Source organism: Leuresthes tenuis, unplaced genomic scaffold, assembly GCF_036924035.1.
Source record: "Leuresthes tenuis unplaced genomic scaffold, fLeuTen1.0.hap1 SCAF_6, whole genome shotgun sequence".
In the NCBI taxonomy this organism is placed as follows: domain Eukaryota; kingdom Metazoa; phylum Chordata; class Actinopteri; order Atheriniformes; family Atherinopsidae; genus Leuresthes; species Leuresthes tenuis.
The window spans coordinates 11,487,326-11,505,538 of record NW_027325360.1 but is presented as its reverse complement, the minus strand read 5'-3'; the positions used below and the strand labels follow the sequence as shown (position 1 = coordinate 11,505,538).

Sequence of the window (18,213 nt, the reverse complement as noted above, 5' to 3'; positions counted from 1 at the left end):
CTTTTATGTTTTCCACTTGTGAACGTTCTGTCTCACTGTAGAATGATGGTTTTGAAATTGCTTAGAGATGGCCTTTTAACTCTTAAGAGATTGATGGGCAGCAACGATTGCTTCTCTAAGATTATTGCTGTTTTTCCACTTTGGCTCCAGACCAGCAAACTGCAATAACATCTGCTTTTCTATAGGTGGTCCCTTTTGAGGATGATCAATTAACAAAGTACATTTTATTAGCAGCACCTGGCTGCTACTTACCCTCTTAATTCCTATGGAAGCAGTCAGGGTGGACCTGGTAAACACCTGATTTTTTATTATGTCTCGATACACAAAACCATTGAATTGAAAGAGAGCATGTTTTCTTTTTCCACATGATTGCACAGATTAAATTAAACAGATTCAGACAATTAATAGGCATCAATAGCAACATTTTTGAGCGACACAGCCAAGAAAAGAATCCTATAGCAACCAGATTGATGATGATGATGATGTTATCCAACACAGAACAGCCATGGTCCAAAATCCTGCTGGAGACATGCAGAAATCTTGTTTGTAGTAATATTATTTGCTATGGTTGCAAATAAAACATTGATATCCTATTACAAAAGAGAAGGTCATAAATATTGTTAGATATAGCATTTAATAAAATCCTGAAATTATGTCAAATCAGCAACATCTCTAATGGCATTGTGCAAGTCAATTTGGCCTGGGACTTTTTGATCACAAATGTCTGTGTAGTAGACATCCTGTGTGTAATACTTACTCATATACACAAATTTGATGATTTAGAATTTTTCTTTTCAGACAAACCAACAGATTTTGACTTTCAAACTGTCTGAAAACTGAATTTCAGACTGTTTTTCGTCATTTGCAAATATGTCTGTCTCATCATCACAACCAAAAAGTTTGATAAGTCATGATAAAGAGTTATTAATAACACAATTTACTTCAAGATTCCACCGGGCACAACACCAGTCGCAACAATGGTGATGATGATGATGAGAGCAGAGGCAAACCTAGAAAAAGCCAAAAAGATGCAGCTTTAGCTTTTTGTGAAAACTCTTAAAGTCAGCATTCCTCACATATATGCGTCATCCATACAACAGTGCACTTTCCGGAATGATGAGTGTAAAATATGATGAAATTATGCAAAAGGACAGCGTCTGTTCAGGACCCGAGTTGTTGGAAAGGAAGGGAGGAAGGGATTGCGGCGAAGGGTTACAAACTGCACATTTAACGTGATGAATTGACACCTCCGCTGAAGAGAGGAAAGCATAACACAGGCCAATTATGCAAAGTCATTCTGTTAGAGTAAGTCTGTGTTGATTTTTAGGCCAGCCCCTTATCTTTACAAGGCTCCGAGAGAAACTGGTTTGGCTCAGTGGTAGTTAAAGTGGACTATTTTTCTTAGCGGAGGTGCGGAGTTTTCGGCTGAGTACTTGTGAAGGGGGCTACTGAATGGGAGCAATCACTGGATTCGTTTGATACCAACGCAAGCCGCCCAGGCAACACTCAACAGCCCATCATTTTTGGCTTTTTAGGGCGTTTAGAGCACGCAGGGAAGAAGACTACCTCTATTCTCTTGTTGTCCCCCTTCCCCTCTCCTTCATCTCGGATTCTTCAGACAGAAAAATCACGCAGAAATGGCTCAGATACTACCGATACGATTTCAGGAACATCTGCAGGTAAGAGCCCACAGAAAACAGCCTCAAATAAATTTCAGCTCGTTGCTTTTATGGAGCTGCTCCTCGTCCATGTAGCTCCGCACACACACGGCACATGTCGCATTTAAATGGAATCTGAAATAGGGCTGCAGGGTGGTGCTGAATATAGCCACAGGCCTAGTTTTCTCCTGCTGGGCAGATGATGACTTGTAAAAATCGAACAGTCAGGTTGTACACAGCTCCAATGCGGACCGGTGTGTGTGGATACCCCGCAGTTTTCTCCCTCCAAGTTGAAAACGCCGCTGTCACTATCGGACAAACTGCGGCGTTTTGACTCTTTCTGCTGCAGACAACTGAGCTCAGCTGTTCGCTGTTGCACTGTAACTGAGACCTGAATGGCACTTGCTCCCAAGCTTTGTTGCTACCATGTTTTTGTCATGCCCCGCAGCAACAAATTCCCACTTTGTAACCCTATACCGGGAGAATGCATTCGCGCGCGTCTATTTTTTGCGCAAAACACCACCACTTATTAATAATATGACGCTGGTCCGTTTTTTTTTGGTTTGAATTGTGCACTCAGAAGCTGTCGTACTTATTCGTGTTGCAAACCTGCGCACCAACAGCAGCCTTGAGTGGGACTTGTACCACAGCTTAACATGAAATCTTGTTTCATATTACAGCAGCGATATTAGGAGTATTTAACTTGTCCTTCAGGCTCCATGTGTTGTTTCATGTCAGAGGAGCATCTGTGCAGCTTCAGAAATAATCAGCATCACCGTGTAAGCGGAGCACAGGCCCCGTGTAGTTTTAATAGCAGTCTCCTGGTGGAAAAAAAAATACCCCAACATAAAACGCCCCGTTTACAATCCACGACAAGAAAAAGAAAATAAATAGCCACTTGTACGGTCGTCTGCGGGGGAAGCTTTTCCGCTACGGCCCCCTCTCTCCACCCAGTGTGGACTTTTAATCGTCCCATAGCAGCCCCAGTGCTCGGCTCCTTGCAGCCAAAAGAGAAACTTTGTGACGCACCCTCCACCTCTACTGGTCTGTAGCCTGTTGTTATGGTAACAGCAGGCAGTGAAATGGCCTTTCACTAGAAAAAAAAAAAGAAAAAAAAGAAAAGCTCAGCCCCCACCCCCTCTTTCACTGCTCCCTTCCCCTGGCCAGTAACCCCACTTTCTCAGCCAAAGATCCTCTTTCCAGCGAAAAACTGTGCCGGCTACCAAAGACCTTACACACCACTGCAGGAGACTCTTATTCTCCTTACTGTACGTTATTCACAGTTATGGCCTTTGTAAATATTATTGTAATTTCAGCTTATTGTAATCTTGTTTTTTTTTTGCATTCATCATGACATCAGTTACAATGGCAATAAAATCTTATCTCAATGACAGGAGTGGTGTTGTTGCTCACTGAAGTAGCACAGTACAGTATCTGACAACGTCTAGGTCATTGGTTCAAACTGTTTTCAACAGCACATGCCATTCCTTGAGCCACTGATAAGCAGCAGACTTCTCTACGTTCCGCCCCTACCGTGAAATCCCGGCCCTGCCCCAGTTGTATCCCCCTGTGAATGTAGGTGGCTCCAGCAGAGGGAAAAATGCTTGGAATTTGCAAACCCGAGACTTGTGCCTCAAGTTGTTTAGATTTTTTTTTTCTTCTTTTTCTTGGTATTTACAGCGTAGTGTCTGGCTGTCGGGACCATGCTTCAGGAGTTTTACTGCTTGATGAGGCACCAGCTTATTGAACTACATAAGTATCTCTGTCATTCTCATTTAGAATGATGCTGAGCTCTTGTTTCTGTAGTTTTCATGTTCACACCACACACACCACTCGCTATGGATTAAAGTTTAGAAACATCCATCACGCTTGTTTACTTGGGTATGATTTTTACTCTCAAGTCCATTCTGTGAATTAGCATCACTATCTACATCATTAATTGTGACTCAGTGGAGCTCTGATAGTGAATTATGAAAGTGATAGTGATATGAAAGTCATTTGCAGCTGTTTTGGCTCAGCTGCTGGCTGTCAGTGGGATGGCCTTATTGTGCTGTATCATGTTTAGCAAGTGCAGAAATGCTCTACAGCTCTGGAGCTCCTGAATATTGCCCTGTCAACCTGCAGCTCTGCGGCTGCTTGTGCTGCTGCATCTGCACTGATCAAATGATGCCACTGTGTCAAACCAGCGGATGTGTTTGATAGACAGATGACGTAAGCGGGCTTTGTTAAAGTCTGGCAAATTACATCAGGGTAGGAAGCAGGAGGACAGAGGAGGCCACCTGAATACATCTGTGACTGAAGGGACGAGGATAAACATCTTTGCTCAGTCACTGAAACTCAGTCATGAATGCGTCGACAGTGCGCACCTACAGTACTCGTTCTTTATCTTATTTAACTGTTAAATGTATCATTAACTGTTAAGCCATGCGTGGATAAAATGATTCGGATCGGCAGCGTAATCTCATTAATGACCGATTAGTTAAAATATATATTTTAGAGTAAAATATGCTCAATAAACTTAATGAGCCCTAAGAAATTTACTGCTGTCACATATAACAAAAGTAGGATCTCATCCTTACATCTAAGAATCTGAAATCAGTGTAGCTGAATCAGTTTTGAGTAGTTTTTTTAGAATTGTTTGGGTTGAAAACAGATCGCTAGGCTTCATGGGAGCAGGAGAAAACTGCAGTGACATTCATTTATTTTTTAAAGGAGCCTTCGGAAAATCTGGCAGCAAAACTAAAACCTGACATGGAGCTTGTCAAGCAGCTCATTGAGCTTTCTGTCTGTGGAAAATCAGAGCAGGACTGACCCTGGTCTCGTCCCATTCTTTAGGCCTTTTTACACATGCCTTTCAAGTCAGGAATGATGCACAGTGGTGTCATGTGTGACAGTACCGAGGCGGCATGGAGCGTTGGACATTGATCTGCTACTGATAAGTCTCTGAGTTGGCAAGATTGATAGTAATGGAAGGAAGCTAAGGAGGCTACGAGTGTAAGGGCAGAACATACCTCTTTAATCAACCATGCTGTCATCACTCAGATGATTCTGTGATGCTTGCTATAAGCACACACTGATGCAGCACTGAGCTTCTCTGTCTGGCATGTGTGAATTACCAAGGAGGAACAGGCATAACAAGGATGTCTTTTTTTCTTTCTTTTTTTTCACCAATAAGCCTCAACCAATGTATGACAAAGTTCTTTAGTCAGGGGAATTTTAGCTGAAAGCCATAGTTTATTCTGTGACAGAAAACCTGGAACTCCACCTGGTCCGCACTACACCAAGATGTGCTCATGTGCAGGTGTGGGCGGGAGTTTCCACTGCAGGGTGGAGCCAGTATTTTCTAACAGCTCCCTAATGGGCTCTCTCAGCCTCCAAGGCTGTTTGGACCAGGTGTTACTATGTCCTGGATGATCTGATTACAACGAGAAAGTGTTCACAACTGGCAGAAAAATGTGGCTCACGTTTGTCTTGAGTAACCATTTGTGATCAGACATCTAGTCTAAGGTCCCTGTTACACCTTCACGGAGGTATCCGTGACAGTTTCTGTGATCGTCCATCTACAGTGTTCTGCTGCTACTTTGGGGCAGCATCAGAAATATCGTAGGTGTGGGCTGCTCTTGGCTGTGTTAATGCCGATGTTTTTTCTTAGATTTGCTTTGCTGTGGAAATAGATCTGCTTTGTGATGGAATTGAACTTAGTGTTAGGATAATGAAGATGGTCCAGTGTAGTTGTTGTCTGGGCTTTTCAGCTCCTTCCGGCATGAGCCAGCTGGAGCCAACTTTCAACCAGTCAAAGCAAGCATTCAGTCAATGCATAGCATCATCTGTGGAGCCTATGTGTCTGTCTGTCTGTGGTTAAATGTAGCCGTCTGTAGAGGTTGAGAGCCTGCAAAGGGACCTCCATTTATACATCCAACATACGTCCACCATGGAGGTATAAAACATCAGTCAGCTGGGCCACAAACATGACATTAACAGATTCTGTGATATTATCGTAAAATCATTATTCAGACATTAACACGTTTCAGATTTGTCTGAGTTGCATTTAAACTATTACATTTTGAACATTTCCATGAACTCAAATGCAGAATGCAAAAAGCTGATTTGTGATATTGCTGAGTTCAAGAGCTCCTCTGCTCACTAAGGACAAACGAGCTTAAGCTCTTAAATTTTCAGCAGTTCTGATTCTGAACTAGTGTCTGAAGAAGGAGCCTTAAAAACAAGAAATCACAGACTCACAATAACTTCAAATGTAACACATACATCAATTGCTGTATATGTCTTGTAAGACAAGACCCTCTCTTAAATGCTCCGTGTTAAGTTGTGCTTTGTAACCTTGAAGATACAGTTTTGAGGAGCAGAAGTTGACTCAGGGTGGCTCTGAACATTTGGGGTAAGGTCCATTAAAAGGTTATCGGGACCGGCAGGTCGGATCCCGTTTCCGTTGTTCTGTAGGATCTACCTGACTCAGGAAATCGCATAACTTTGTGGCAGATGATGTTTTTTTTAGAGTGCACCAAAGCAGCATTAGTTTTGAATATGACTCTTTATGTCCTATTCAAGAACACATAACAGTGGAGGGAGCCACTGTCAGGTCTGCCTGTGAGACAAATGTGTTTTTGAAGGCAGTCTTTGAGAGAATGGTTTGGTCTTCATCACCTTGCCTCTAAAAAGTTTTTTTTCAGAATTGATATGTGTTCTGAGTTTAACTAGAATTGCCCAGTGGATTATTAAGACCATACATATGTATCCTGCAGTAAATACAGTTTTCATCCCTAGAAATGGCCCTGAAAAGAAGTCCAGAAAGGGCAGTAACTATATTACAGATGTGAACTACTCTTAAAGGAATCCCACTGGGTTCTTTGGTGGAAAAAAAAAAAGAAGTTTTTTCCTCTTTCTTTCAGTTTTTCTTTGGTCTCAATTAACCTCAAAGGAAAATGGCAACATTTAACCAGGAAGTTAGTTTTGTTGTCGAATGCTTCTTCCAATATTGAATGTCAAATAGAGTTAGATGAACTTTAACAGACTCATTTGATCCACTGTTCAAAACAGCAGCAAGTGTCAAGCTTCTCATGTTTATTTGCGCCACTGTTTTCCATCTAAGCTTACATCTGAACTAACATCTTATGTTCTAAAAGAATGAGGCAACAGTCTATTTTCCTGCATTCCTCACTTATCATAGGTTGTGCATGATCCTGTCATGAATCCAAAATCTTAAGCTGCTGATGCAATGCATCCACCCAGTCTGTGACTCATCAAATGTTGCAGTTCCACTGCCCGCGTTATGATATTAATGCTGTTTTTCTGATCGTTAATCTCAGCAGTTTAGGCAAGATGACACACGTGTCTGATGCATTACTACATGTAGTTTATGAATCTGTGGAGACAGCAGCCCGTAGTCGTGTGGAGTGTGATTTTTAGTTTGCAGTCTTTTAATAAGAGAAAACACAGGAAGGATTGTGTTCTGGTGAGTCAGTCACCCCACCCTGAACTGTAAAAGGCCAAAGGCGTCTGTTACTGGAAGTACTCAGACAGACCTACCTCCAGCTCCCGTCCGTTCTTCCTTATTTCTAATAAGAGCTACATAAATCATTCTGATTTCTTCACACTGGTTCTCTACTCTCACCCACCCTCCCTTTGTTTAGCAGGATGCTGGGCAGTATTTTCAGCTCCTCCTTTCACTCCCATCCTTCCACCATCTTTATTGGAGCTCCCTCCCGTCTCCACCCACAGATAATTTTGGCAGTCTTGAGGAGATGCAACATATGGCTCCAATCTTCCCTCCGGTCTTCTCTGTGGCCTTTTCAAGGCGTCTTTATCTTATGGATCCGTGCAGCGTCCTAGAAACCAGCAGTACATCAAGTTCCAGCACAGTCATCACAACGTTGGTCTCCTAATATTGTTTGTATGTATTTTTAATCTGGCTACTTATAACAAAATACATAAACAATGAAAATGGTGCTGGGCAACAACAAGCTGTTTATTAGTTATTTGTTCAATAAAGATGAAGTTAAGAAAAAAAAACCAACCACTTTAGCCTTCAGCAATGCAGGCAAATTCTGCCTGTTTTTTGTTTAGCTGAATATCTGATATATTTAAATGTATCCTCAATAGTAATGAGTAAGTACTTACAGTTCAGCACAAATTATTCTTTACAACTCCTAACGGTACAAACACTCAATGATTTCCACTAAATGCTCGGGAAACTTAAGCAATACATTTGCAAATTGTCTCCGCCTTTGATCTTCTTTAAAGCTTAATGGGTGAACCAAAAAAAAGGAACATCGTTGTTTTTCATTCTCAGCTTTAGTGTTGATGTTAGTTTCAGTTGAACTTCTGTTACAGGACGAGGGCGCATTCTGTTGGTCATAAAACGTTGTTTGACAGGCTGTGCCAACCTTAAAGCTGAAGGTTAAAGTTGTGTGCACCACTCATAGTGATTTGAAACCCTTTGATTAAGAATAGAAGATTTAAGCTGCCTTGATCGTTTGAAACAACAAGGTGTCATTGCAAATGTGAAAATGCAATTTATTGGTTATGATAAGAGAACTTGCTTCAAAGCAGATTTTTATTGGAGTCGTCTGTTTAATCCTTCACTGCTGAGCGTAGGTCCTTCCTGTTTTGAGGAAAGCTTGACTTAAAAGACTCGGCAGTCATGATTTGTAGTCCTGCTCCACCAGCCAACTGAGAGATAGTACGGTCCTTGTGATGAGCATGAGGATTCCTTTCTGCTTGCCTCAGACTGCATAATGCAGTCAGTTCAGACATCAGATGGAGTGCATGTTTTGCTCTGTCCTCTCAGTCTGCAGTTAGTTTGACACAATGTGCGCAATGGTTTCTCTCTTCAGCAGCTCCAGTTTGCTCTGCTAAAGACACGTTTTGTGACTCTTCTTCACTGACATTGTTTTATTGAAATCTTCTAATTTGTTCCCGTTCTTTGTCGCCATGGATTTCGTAGCTGGATTATAGTATAGATTTGATTTCATAGCTTTGCATTGTTTCAGTAGAATAAGGTCTGGTGAAGGTAACGATGTTGGCATTGCAAGTTTAAAAAAAAACCCAAAACACTCCCTCCTTCAATCATGGTTCTTAGAGTTCCTTCAGTGAATTATTTGCAGCCATAATAAGAGTGTAAAATAAAGCTCTGCTGAGTTGACATCCTGTTGTCTGCTGAATGCCCACGCTTGTTCTCTGGCTCTGCGTGCCATCAGAACTCGTTTCTGGAAAAACAACCTGTGAGAATATTCCTGGAAAACTGGAGCTCACCCGCTGCTATTTTAATCAAAGCTCTGTTTAGATCTTCCTTTGGCCCTTTTTTTTTTTTCCCCACTGGAAGCCAAATGTCTCCTTTCCCCTTTTTATTATTTTTATTTCTTGTTCTTTTAAAAAAAAATCTTTTTATAATGGCATTAAGTGTCCTATGATGTCTTTGGGTTCTGTCTTGAATCTGTCTTCTGTCTTGATCCTACTCTGGTATCTTAGAGATGGCGGTGTAGGACGCTACCAGTCTGAGGCAGTCAGATTTACAACCGTATCACTAAACCAGGCTTCTAAAACACATTTACATTTGTTAGTCCAATTGAGATTGTACTGGATCAGATTTGTCACACACAGATAATGATGTTGCAAGTCAAATTACTCCGTCATGTGTAGGTTTGGTGTCTTTGAACCAGAAGAAGTTGGCACAAACAGACAGTATTCACAAAGAATGGCGTGCATCTCTTTTGTGAAATTGTAAAACATGTACAAAATAAACAGTTGTAAAGTTATCCAACGCATCAATTGACAGGATACTAATTTGCCACCGGCTCCATTGTTTGTATAATTTTGGTCCAAGACAGCCAGAAAAAGTGGAGTTTGATAGATCAGTAAATGGGATTCCCTTGCTGTGCTTATGTACTGTGGCGAGGAGAGTAGCCCAATTTAAAAAAAACCAGCCAAACTATAGTCATAGCTCGACTAAATTGTACATGGCCCGTTCACATCTATTATAAAGTTTGGAAGGATGCACTGCAAGGTTATTGGGCTAAACCAATAGTTTTTTAAAAATTTTTTTAGCACAAACAGTTATGGAATGGATGATAATAAGCGGTGACTCACTGCAGTCTTAAGATCTTTAGACATGGATGATTTTAAAGGTTTATATGTATGACAACATGAAAGTCTCCTGTAAAGCGTCTGTAACCACTTGATTAAACAGTAGGTGTAACTTTTGAGTCTGAACTTCAGATGTGCTGGTCCGTTTGGATACCATCACTCAGAAACGGGCAACAGCAGCTGCTTCCTCGTGCGTTCTCTCTTTATGCTAAGCTAAATTAGCTGCGCTTGGTCCCAGCTTCCTGTTTACTGTACCGAAATAAAAGTGCATTTGTTCAGTTATTTTGACTCTGTCCGGAACATAATTGTCAAATTGTTGAACTTAGTCCTTTTGGTTTGGCTTTAGATGTTGGTTATTTAAGCCAACTTCCTGTTCTTTGCACCGATCATTCTTTCACTGCTGAGAAATTAAAAAAGCAAATTGAGATGGGTGATAGTTTAGAGGATCTATTTCAGCTAAATTCATCCAAGTCATTTGCTTTCTATACACCTGTGTACCCCCAACCAAAGGCTACGCACATGTGGCTGGTAAACACAACTCAGAGAGCTAAGAAAGATTTGAAAGCTTCCAAATCCTAAAATCTTGTTGCTTCCCCACAGTCTGTCAGCTGCCTTGGACTCCAGACCCCTACGACTGCCTACGAGATGAAGTGGGCATAGCTGATCTCATTATCTTTTTTCTGATTTTCAGTTGCAGAACCTGGGTGTGAACCCAGCCAACATTGGCTTCAGCTATCTGACCATGGAGTCAGACAAGTTCATCTGCATTAGGGAGAAGGTGGGTGAGCAGAACCAGGTGGTGATTGTGGACATGTCGGATCCCACAAACCCAATAAGGAGGCCGATCTCTGCTGACAGTGCGATCATGAACCCCACCAGCAAGGTCATCGCCTTAAAAGGTAATGTGGTGACGCACGTAGCCACACATGCAACCGACCACATCTTTGGCTGAGAGATGAGAAATGCTGTGTAGTTGAGAGAAAAAATAGTTTGTTTTTTGGGAATATGGCCTTAAGCCAAATGTTGAGGCTATTATTGTTGTTTAAAAACCCAGAATAGAGTTTGCATGGCGTCCAAACTGTTTATTCATCTTTAGCTTGAACAGATTTCGCAGATTTCGCAGATTTTTGCTCTGTCAGTGCTTTAAACATGTAAATTGCACTACCATCTATTCCCTCACTGTACTAAACTGGTGTTGTTGATTGATTGTCTGTCACTGGGTCTTGCCCTTAAAGCACAAACACAAATGCTGATAAGGATGATTTGCCTATAATACTTTCTCTCTCCCTCCTCTCCCCTTCCTCTGAGAATAACACACCCCTCTTTGCCCTTTCCCTGTGGTCTGTCTTTGTCTTCTCCTTCTTACTCGATTGACACTTTGCTTTTTCTCCCTTGCTTTCTGTCATTTCTCAGACGGTAAGTTGCTTTCTGTCTGTCTGGCCGTCTAACCCTCTGTTGTGATGATACAGTAGCCATGCCTCTCTCATAAAAGCCTCCCCCACATCCCTCTAAAATATGCAGAGCTACTTTTACCACTAATGAATCACGGTAGTTGTTTGGAACGTTGACTACCTCAGCCTCTGCTCTGACCTCACCTGCTGCCATATACCCTCCTTTTATGAGAACTACACATGTGTTAGCATGATTTGTTGTATGCTGGTAGGGTGTATGTGTGGTATGCATCATCAGATATTACACAGTGAAAAGAGCTGAGGCACTGTGTGGGTCTTTGCACGCCTGTGTGAGCAGCCATATTGATGTTCAGATCTTTCCTTGCACCATATAAGGAAAGCCATTAATGTATCCTAAAGCTTGTGTGTGCTAATGGAAGTTTGCATTACCTCACGTGTTTGTTTTGTCAGGGGTTTATTGGTAAGTGGAAGACATTATAGGTCACATTTAGGACTAGCAGTGATATTCTAAAGCACAAGAACATTATTATAGCTCAGCCACGACTAGCCATTATGACCTCTCTCAAAGCTGCCATCTGATCTCTGTAGCTTGATATCAGTTAGATCCAGGTGTAAATGTAGGAGGTAGGTTATTGTGTTAGGAGTAGTACTTCTGCTGTATTTAAAACACATCAGGCCATTCAGACATTTTTATTTGGCCAGGTTCTGAGGTATTTATGATAGAAACATCACCTGTTTCTTCAACAGAGTGGAGAGTAGTATTAAGCGTGTGTTACTCTCACCATTTGATAAGATATTAGCTGCACCATCTCCAGACTGTCGACGTCTCGCGGCCTTTTTGTCTCACTTCTCCCCTCTTGTTTGCTTACCTTCCTTCAGCTGCCAAGACGTTGCAGATCTTCAACATTGAGATGAAGAGTAAGATGAAGGCTCACACCATGACTGAGGAGGTCATGTTCTGGAAGTGGATATCTGTAAACACCGTTGCCCTGGTGACGGATACAGCAGTCTACCACTGGAGCATGGAGGGGGATTCCCAGCCAGCGAAAGTTTTTGATCGGCATGCCAGTCTGGTGGGATGTCAGATCATTAACTACAGAACTGATGAGCAACAGAAGTGGTTACTGCTGATAGGGATTTCTGCACAGGTATGAACAACTCGCACACATGGACATGTTTACTCATGACTCATAAAACAGAAGAGTACATGGCAGGAACATGTTTGAAAGGAATTTCTCTCTGATCCCTAGGCTGCAGCCTCGTTGAATGAAAAGCCCAGGCTGAGATAAATTTATCACACCTTTTTCTCCCTCTGTCCACTGCCTGCAGTGTCAAACTTACTAAGAAGATTTTCTAAATCACTAAAAAGCACGTGTTTTGGGAAGCATTTTTCCCAAAATGTAGAACTTTTCCAAATATACAAAGCGAACTGTCCAATCAGTATTGCTTACTCAAATAAGACGAGCTATATGAAATATAGCTCCTCTGTAAAACTTTGCTGAACTAATCTTTCACGGAGCCATCTCTGATCTGAAAATACATCGACTCTTATTGTTCCCTGCAGCAAAACCGCGTTGTTGGGGCGATGCAGCTGTATTCTGTTGACAGGAAAGTGTCCCAGCCCATTGAGGGCCACGCTGCTGCCTTTGGGGAGTTCAAAGTGGAGGGAAATGCCAAACCTTCAACCCTCTTCTGCTTTGCTGTTCGCTCACAGGCTGGAGGAAAGGTAAGAACCATTTGTTTGTCATTTTATCAGTGTGAATTAAGACCCCCCCCCCCCCCCCCCCCCCCACGAACAAACGGCTTTAAATTGCATGAAATGGTAATTAAGCTGAAATCTTACAAAAGATCTTTAAATGTTGACACCAATAGTCAATGAATGATTTTTACGGTAAAAATTGCTTTACTTGGGGAATTTATTCTGTGGAATTTCTTCTTCCAGTTGCACATTATTGAAGTTGGTCAGCCAGCTGCAGGAAACCAGCCATTTGCTAAGAAAGCAGTGGATGTGTTCTTCCCACCAGAGGCCCAGACAGACTTTCCTGTAGCTATGCAGGTTAGGAGCTGCTTCTGCCACCCATCAGTTTCTGGTGCATGACATGGGGCTGCTTAATGCCTAAATTCTCTCTGATCATCCTCCTTAGATTGGCAGTAAGCACGGTGTGATTTATTTGATCACAAAGTACGGTTACATTCACCTGTACGACCTGGAGTCTGGAGTGTGCATCTACATGAACCGAATCAGTGCAGAGACCATTTTTGTAACTGCCCCTCATGAGGCCACCTCTGGGATCATTGGTGTTAACAAGAAGGGACAGGTGAGAAACAAGCAGGAGATGAGTATTTTGTTGATAGGCTTTCAGCATAACATCGGTATAAGATCAACTTTTGATGTTCAGGATGACTTCCGAATAGATTTTCATGAAAGTTGATGAACTGAATACTGAATTGAGTTGTGCGTGGCAGGCTGTCTGAAAAGAAAGTGCCCTAAATAGGTGTACTTCCTTTCATGGCTGCTTTACCTCACTAATTAACTGAGCAGTATTTATGCGATAGTTTCTTCTTCTTCTTGCAGGTCTTGTCGGTGTGTGTTGAAGAGGAAAACATTGTCAACTACGCCACAAACGTCCTGCAGAACCCTGATCTGGCCTTGCGGATGGCTGTGAGGTCAAATCTCGCTGGAGCTGAGGAGCTTTTTGCCAGGAAGTTCAACACTCTGTTTGCCCAGGGAAGTTATTCAGAGGCTGCAAAGGTTGCTGCATCAGCACCCAAGGTATGCCAGTCTGTAATTCATTAGCAGGTGTGCTGGCAAAAAGTCTTTGCTTATACTACTGTGCGTTATGCGCTGACTTGTCAGTTTGTGGAATATTTTTCCGTGATGACTTATAAACTACATATGATACCCTTTGTGTGATTCACTGAGAAACCTGTTCCATGTGGCTTTACAGCAACAACCATGTAATTCTTCAAAATAACTAATTTTTTCCTGTTTTTTTTTTTCCTTTCCTCCACCAATAATTCTTCCATTGTGTGACTCCCGCCTCAGGGTATCCTGCGAACGGCTGAAACCATCCGCAAGTTCCAGAGTGTCCCAGCCCAGCCGGGTCAGGCCTCTCCGCTCTTGCAGTACTTTGGTATTCTTTTGGACCAGGGCCAGCTCAACAAGTTTGAGTCTCTGGAGTTGTGCAGGCCTGTTTTACAGCAGGGCCGCAAGCAACTACTGGAGAAATGGCTGAAGGAGGACAAGGTAGGGCGGTAGCATAAGAACAAGAATGCAGCTTTGTTGGACCTTGGGGATGCTTCTTGTCAATTGATTATTTGCTAAATTTCTGAATGTAAATATATGTGTAGCTATATATTATAGTTTTCTGATTTGTCCTCGTAATTTCTACTCTACTTTTTGTCTTACAGCTGGAGTGCTCAGAAGAGCTGGGAGACCTGGTGAAGGCGTCTGACCCAACACTCGCTCTCAGTGTTTACCTCAGGGCTAACGTCCCCAACAAGGTTATTCAGTGCTTTGCAGAGACTGGGCAGTTCCAGAAGATCGTGTTGTATGCTAAAAAGGTAACCATAGACCTCCAACATCACTTTTAAATTCCAATAATTGATTGCGTATGGAAAATGAATTCATATTTATGATGTATCTGGATTTTTAAACTCACCCTCTCTGTATTTGTTTTTCATTGTTTTATATGTAGAATTATTTTAAGAGCTGCAAAGAGAGTTGCATTTTCACCCTTCGTGTCTTTTTTTTTCTTCTTTTTTTCTGTCTTTTAACAGGTCAGCTACACTCCAGACTGGGTGTTTCTGCTGAGAAATGTGATGCGGGTGAATCCAGACCAGGGACTCCAGTTTGCCCAGATGCTGGTCCAAGACGAGGAGCCGCTGGCCAACATCAACCAGGTTACACACGCATCAGCACCCCCAGCACCCCTTCACTTACTGAAAACACCCATAATCCTCTGTGTGCCGTCCTATAAAATACATCTGCGTGTTTATCATTGCACACGCATGCAAACACACAAAGTGCCCAGTGTGGGAGCCTTCATCTGTGTTATTCCAGATGTGCGAGCAATGCCAGGAATTCACTGAGTCAGTGACTCCTTCCTTCATTTAAAGCCACATCATCCCTCTGCTCTGTTTCAGACAGCAGAGGATAAACGGTGGAAATTAAGACCTCTGTTTCATCTTAGTTGTTGCCTCCACAGATGTCATTAAATATGAAAAAGAAAAACATCTGGCTACCACGTCTGTGGTGTTTAACAATGTGTGACCTTGCTTGCTGACTCAAATCCCGCTTCACATGTGGTAGGAAAAAAACCTCTGATTTTCCTAACTTTTTTTGTTTCTTTTAACTTCTCCTTTTAAATTGCTCTTTGGTAGATTGTCGATGTTTTCATGGAGGGCAGCTTGATCCAGCAATGCACCTCCTTCCTGTTGGATGCTTTAAAGAACAACCGCCCCGCAGAAGGTCACTTACAGACACGTCTGCTTGAGATGAACCTGATACATGCACCCCAGGTAAACTCTCTAATTTATAATCCTCCCTTGATTGCACAAAACAAACACTTTTGATAATATTAAGGCAAATGCAATTTACACTGAGGTGTCAGTGGCCGGCAATGCTATTTGCACCAAAGTTAGAAGAGCCAAAGTGGGTGTGGACCGCATTATATAAAGCAAAATAGAGACCAGCATCTGGGTGCTTACAGTCAACAGCACTAACTGAGTGTCAACAGCCACAGAGCTGCTGTAGGACTGCTTCACATGGGTGCAGAATGAAACAGTAACTGTAAATTTAAACATGATTGTGTGCTCATGAACATTTTAAGGTTGCAGATGCCATCCTGGGGAACCAGATGTTCACACACTATGACCGTGCTCATGTCGCTCAGCTGTGTGAGAAGGCAGGATTGCTCCAGAGAGCTCTTGAACACTACTCCGACCTGTATGATATCAAACGAGCTGTGGTGCACACGCATCTGCTCAACCCTGAGGTATGCCTCTGGAAGCGTTTTCATGCTACTTTTTGTTTAGATTATATTTGTAAATGTAATTCAAAGCTACAGCTTCCTTCTCTTACTCGTTGAAATTGTTTCCTGTCTCACTTTCTGCTCATTTTCTGTTTCTTCTCTCGTTTTTTTTCATTTAGTGGCTGGTGAACTTTTTCGGCGCCTTGTCAGTAGAAGACTCTTTGGAGTGTTTGAGGGCCATGCTGTCAGCCAACATCAGGCAAAACCTGCAGCTGTGTGTTCAGGTAGCATCCAAGTATCACGAGCAGCTGGGAACTCAGGCATTAGTGGAGCTCTTTGAATCCTTCAAGAGTTATGAGGGTAAGTCTGGCGGTGGTCCTACTTTGGTGTTGATGGATAAAAATCAATGTCCGTGTTAAATATTGTGATTTGTGTCCCTCTGCTTTTGCAGGTTTTGGCTCCTAAGAGATCTAACTAATCTTTGTGTTTTTTCTTCCCCTGCAATCTCTTTTCAAGGCTTGTTTTATTTCCTTGGGTCGATCGTGAATTTCAGCCAAGAGCCCGATGTTCACTTTAAGTACATCCAGGCGGCCTGCAAGACAGGCCAGATCAAAGAGGTGGAAAGAATCTGTAGAGAAAGCAACTGCTATGACCCAGAGAGGGTCAAAAACTTCCTAAAGGTATGAAGACACCCTGATGTGTGTTATGATTTCTTTTCCTTGTGTAAAGATTTCCTGCATGCAATTGATCATAAATGAATGTCATGTTTCTGCTTTCAACAGGAGGCTAAGCTAACTGACCAGCTTCCTCTTATTATTGTGTGTGATCGCTTTGACTTTGTCCATGACCTGGTGCTCTACCTCTACCGCAACAGTCTGCAGAAGTACATAGAAATCTACGTTCAGAAAGTAAGATAAACACTTCTTCTGAAACTGGTTTCGATCTAATAGTTGTCCTTCTTCAACTGAGCTGCATTCTCAATTTGTTGTTCTCAGGTGAACCCCAGCCGCTTGCCAGTGGTGATCGGTGGTTTGTTGGATGTAGATTGTGCTGAGGATGTTATTAAGAACCTGATCATGGTGGTCCGAGGTCAGTTTTCCACTGATGAGCTGGTCGAGGAGGTGGAGAAAAGGAACAGGTAAGGCCAAGTGATCAATGAATGCACCAATTATTGTCATCTTGCAGAGCTGCGTCTATGCGACTTTACATGAGTCACCGTTTAAACCACTGACATTGAGTGTGTTTTTACATGTTGGCATTCTACTACAAAACCATATGTTCTATCATTAATGTGGATGCTGCTTTGATACGCAACCACAGGCATCAAATTTTAGATCGAACACACTTGTCCATTGGAACAGTATAGCCTCCCCTAGCACCTCTACATTGCACAAACTGATCAGGAACTGTTCGAGTAACGGGCCAAACATTAACATGGCCTCCAAACTCACCAGATCCTAATCCTATCAAGTGTTTGTGTGATGCTCTAAAACAGAGCTTCCACAGAAGCTCCATCAAGCATCCAGCAAGAGCCAAACGATCTGTTGCAGTGTGTCTAAATGTCAGACACCACAGGACACGCTAGACATCTGGTGTCCATGCCCTAATGTGCCAGAGATTCTTAAGCAGCACAAAGTAGATGTTCTCAATATTAAACCATAACTACCTCTTACAGTAGATTACAGTACAGTAAGGAAAGAATGGGCCAACTAAAGGTTGACAAGTCACAAGCCACAGAGTTTAAATTAAACATTAACCTAAGAAAACTCTTTAGGGGATTCGCATAATTTGGTTTTAATGCCATCTGACCTTTTTAAATCAAATACGTTGATACAAAAAGAAGCTGTTGAAATGCATATGAAGAACTATGTTGGTTGCTATATTTCTCTTTTTTTCTGTGGATGCTCAGCAGTTTGTGAATTTCTGAGACTGAGGTAAATGATTTGATTTTAACACACAAGAATCTTCCAGTGGTGATTCTGTCTATGCTTCCCAGAGGAACAGTTTTCAGAAAACATCCTTCATGGATGCCTCAGTGATGCGAGACAGATAAGATGTTCCCTTTTCTGT

General features: G+C 42.2%; 1 protein-coding gene across 2 annotated transcripts in view; it reads left to right on the top strand.

Annotated features, from left to right (window-relative positions):
• The first annotated feature begins 1,165 nt into the window (after positions 1-1,165).
• cltcl1 (clathrin, heavy chain-like 1) overlaps positions 1,166-18,213 on the top strand; it is a 28,094-nt gene continuing 11,046 nt past the window's right edge. Inside the window, exons 1-16 of one of the 2 annotated variants that reach the window (XM_072387571.1) lie at positions 1,166-1,679; positions 10,450-10,657; positions 12,050-12,318; positions 12,735-12,896; positions 13,113-13,226; positions 13,315-13,488; positions 13,746-13,943; positions 14,217-14,417; positions 14,582-14,734; positions 14,951-15,073; positions 15,554-15,691; positions 16,003-16,167; positions 16,323-16,503; positions 16,660-16,823; positions 16,926-17,051; positions 17,139-17,281. In XM_072387571.1, coding sequence (XP_072243672.1) covers positions 1,638-1,679; positions 10,450-10,657; positions 12,050-12,318; positions 12,735-12,896; positions 13,113-13,226; positions 13,315-13,488; positions 13,746-13,943; positions 14,217-14,417; positions 14,582-14,734; positions 14,951-15,073; positions 15,554-15,691; positions 16,003-16,167; positions 16,323-16,503; positions 16,660-16,823; positions 16,926-17,051; positions 17,139-17,281 — 2,561 coding nt within the window. In that variant the 5' untranslated portion in view covers positions 1,166-1,637. The remainder of the gene's footprint in view (positions 1,680-10,449; positions 10,658-12,049; positions 12,319-12,734; positions 12,897-13,112; positions 13,227-13,314; positions 13,489-13,745; positions 13,944-14,216; positions 14,418-14,581; positions 14,735-14,950; positions 15,074-15,553; positions 15,692-16,002; positions 16,168-16,322; positions 16,504-16,659; positions 16,824-16,925; positions 17,052-17,138; positions 17,282-18,213) is intronic. The other variant, XM_072387572.1, reaches the window with a different exon arrangement.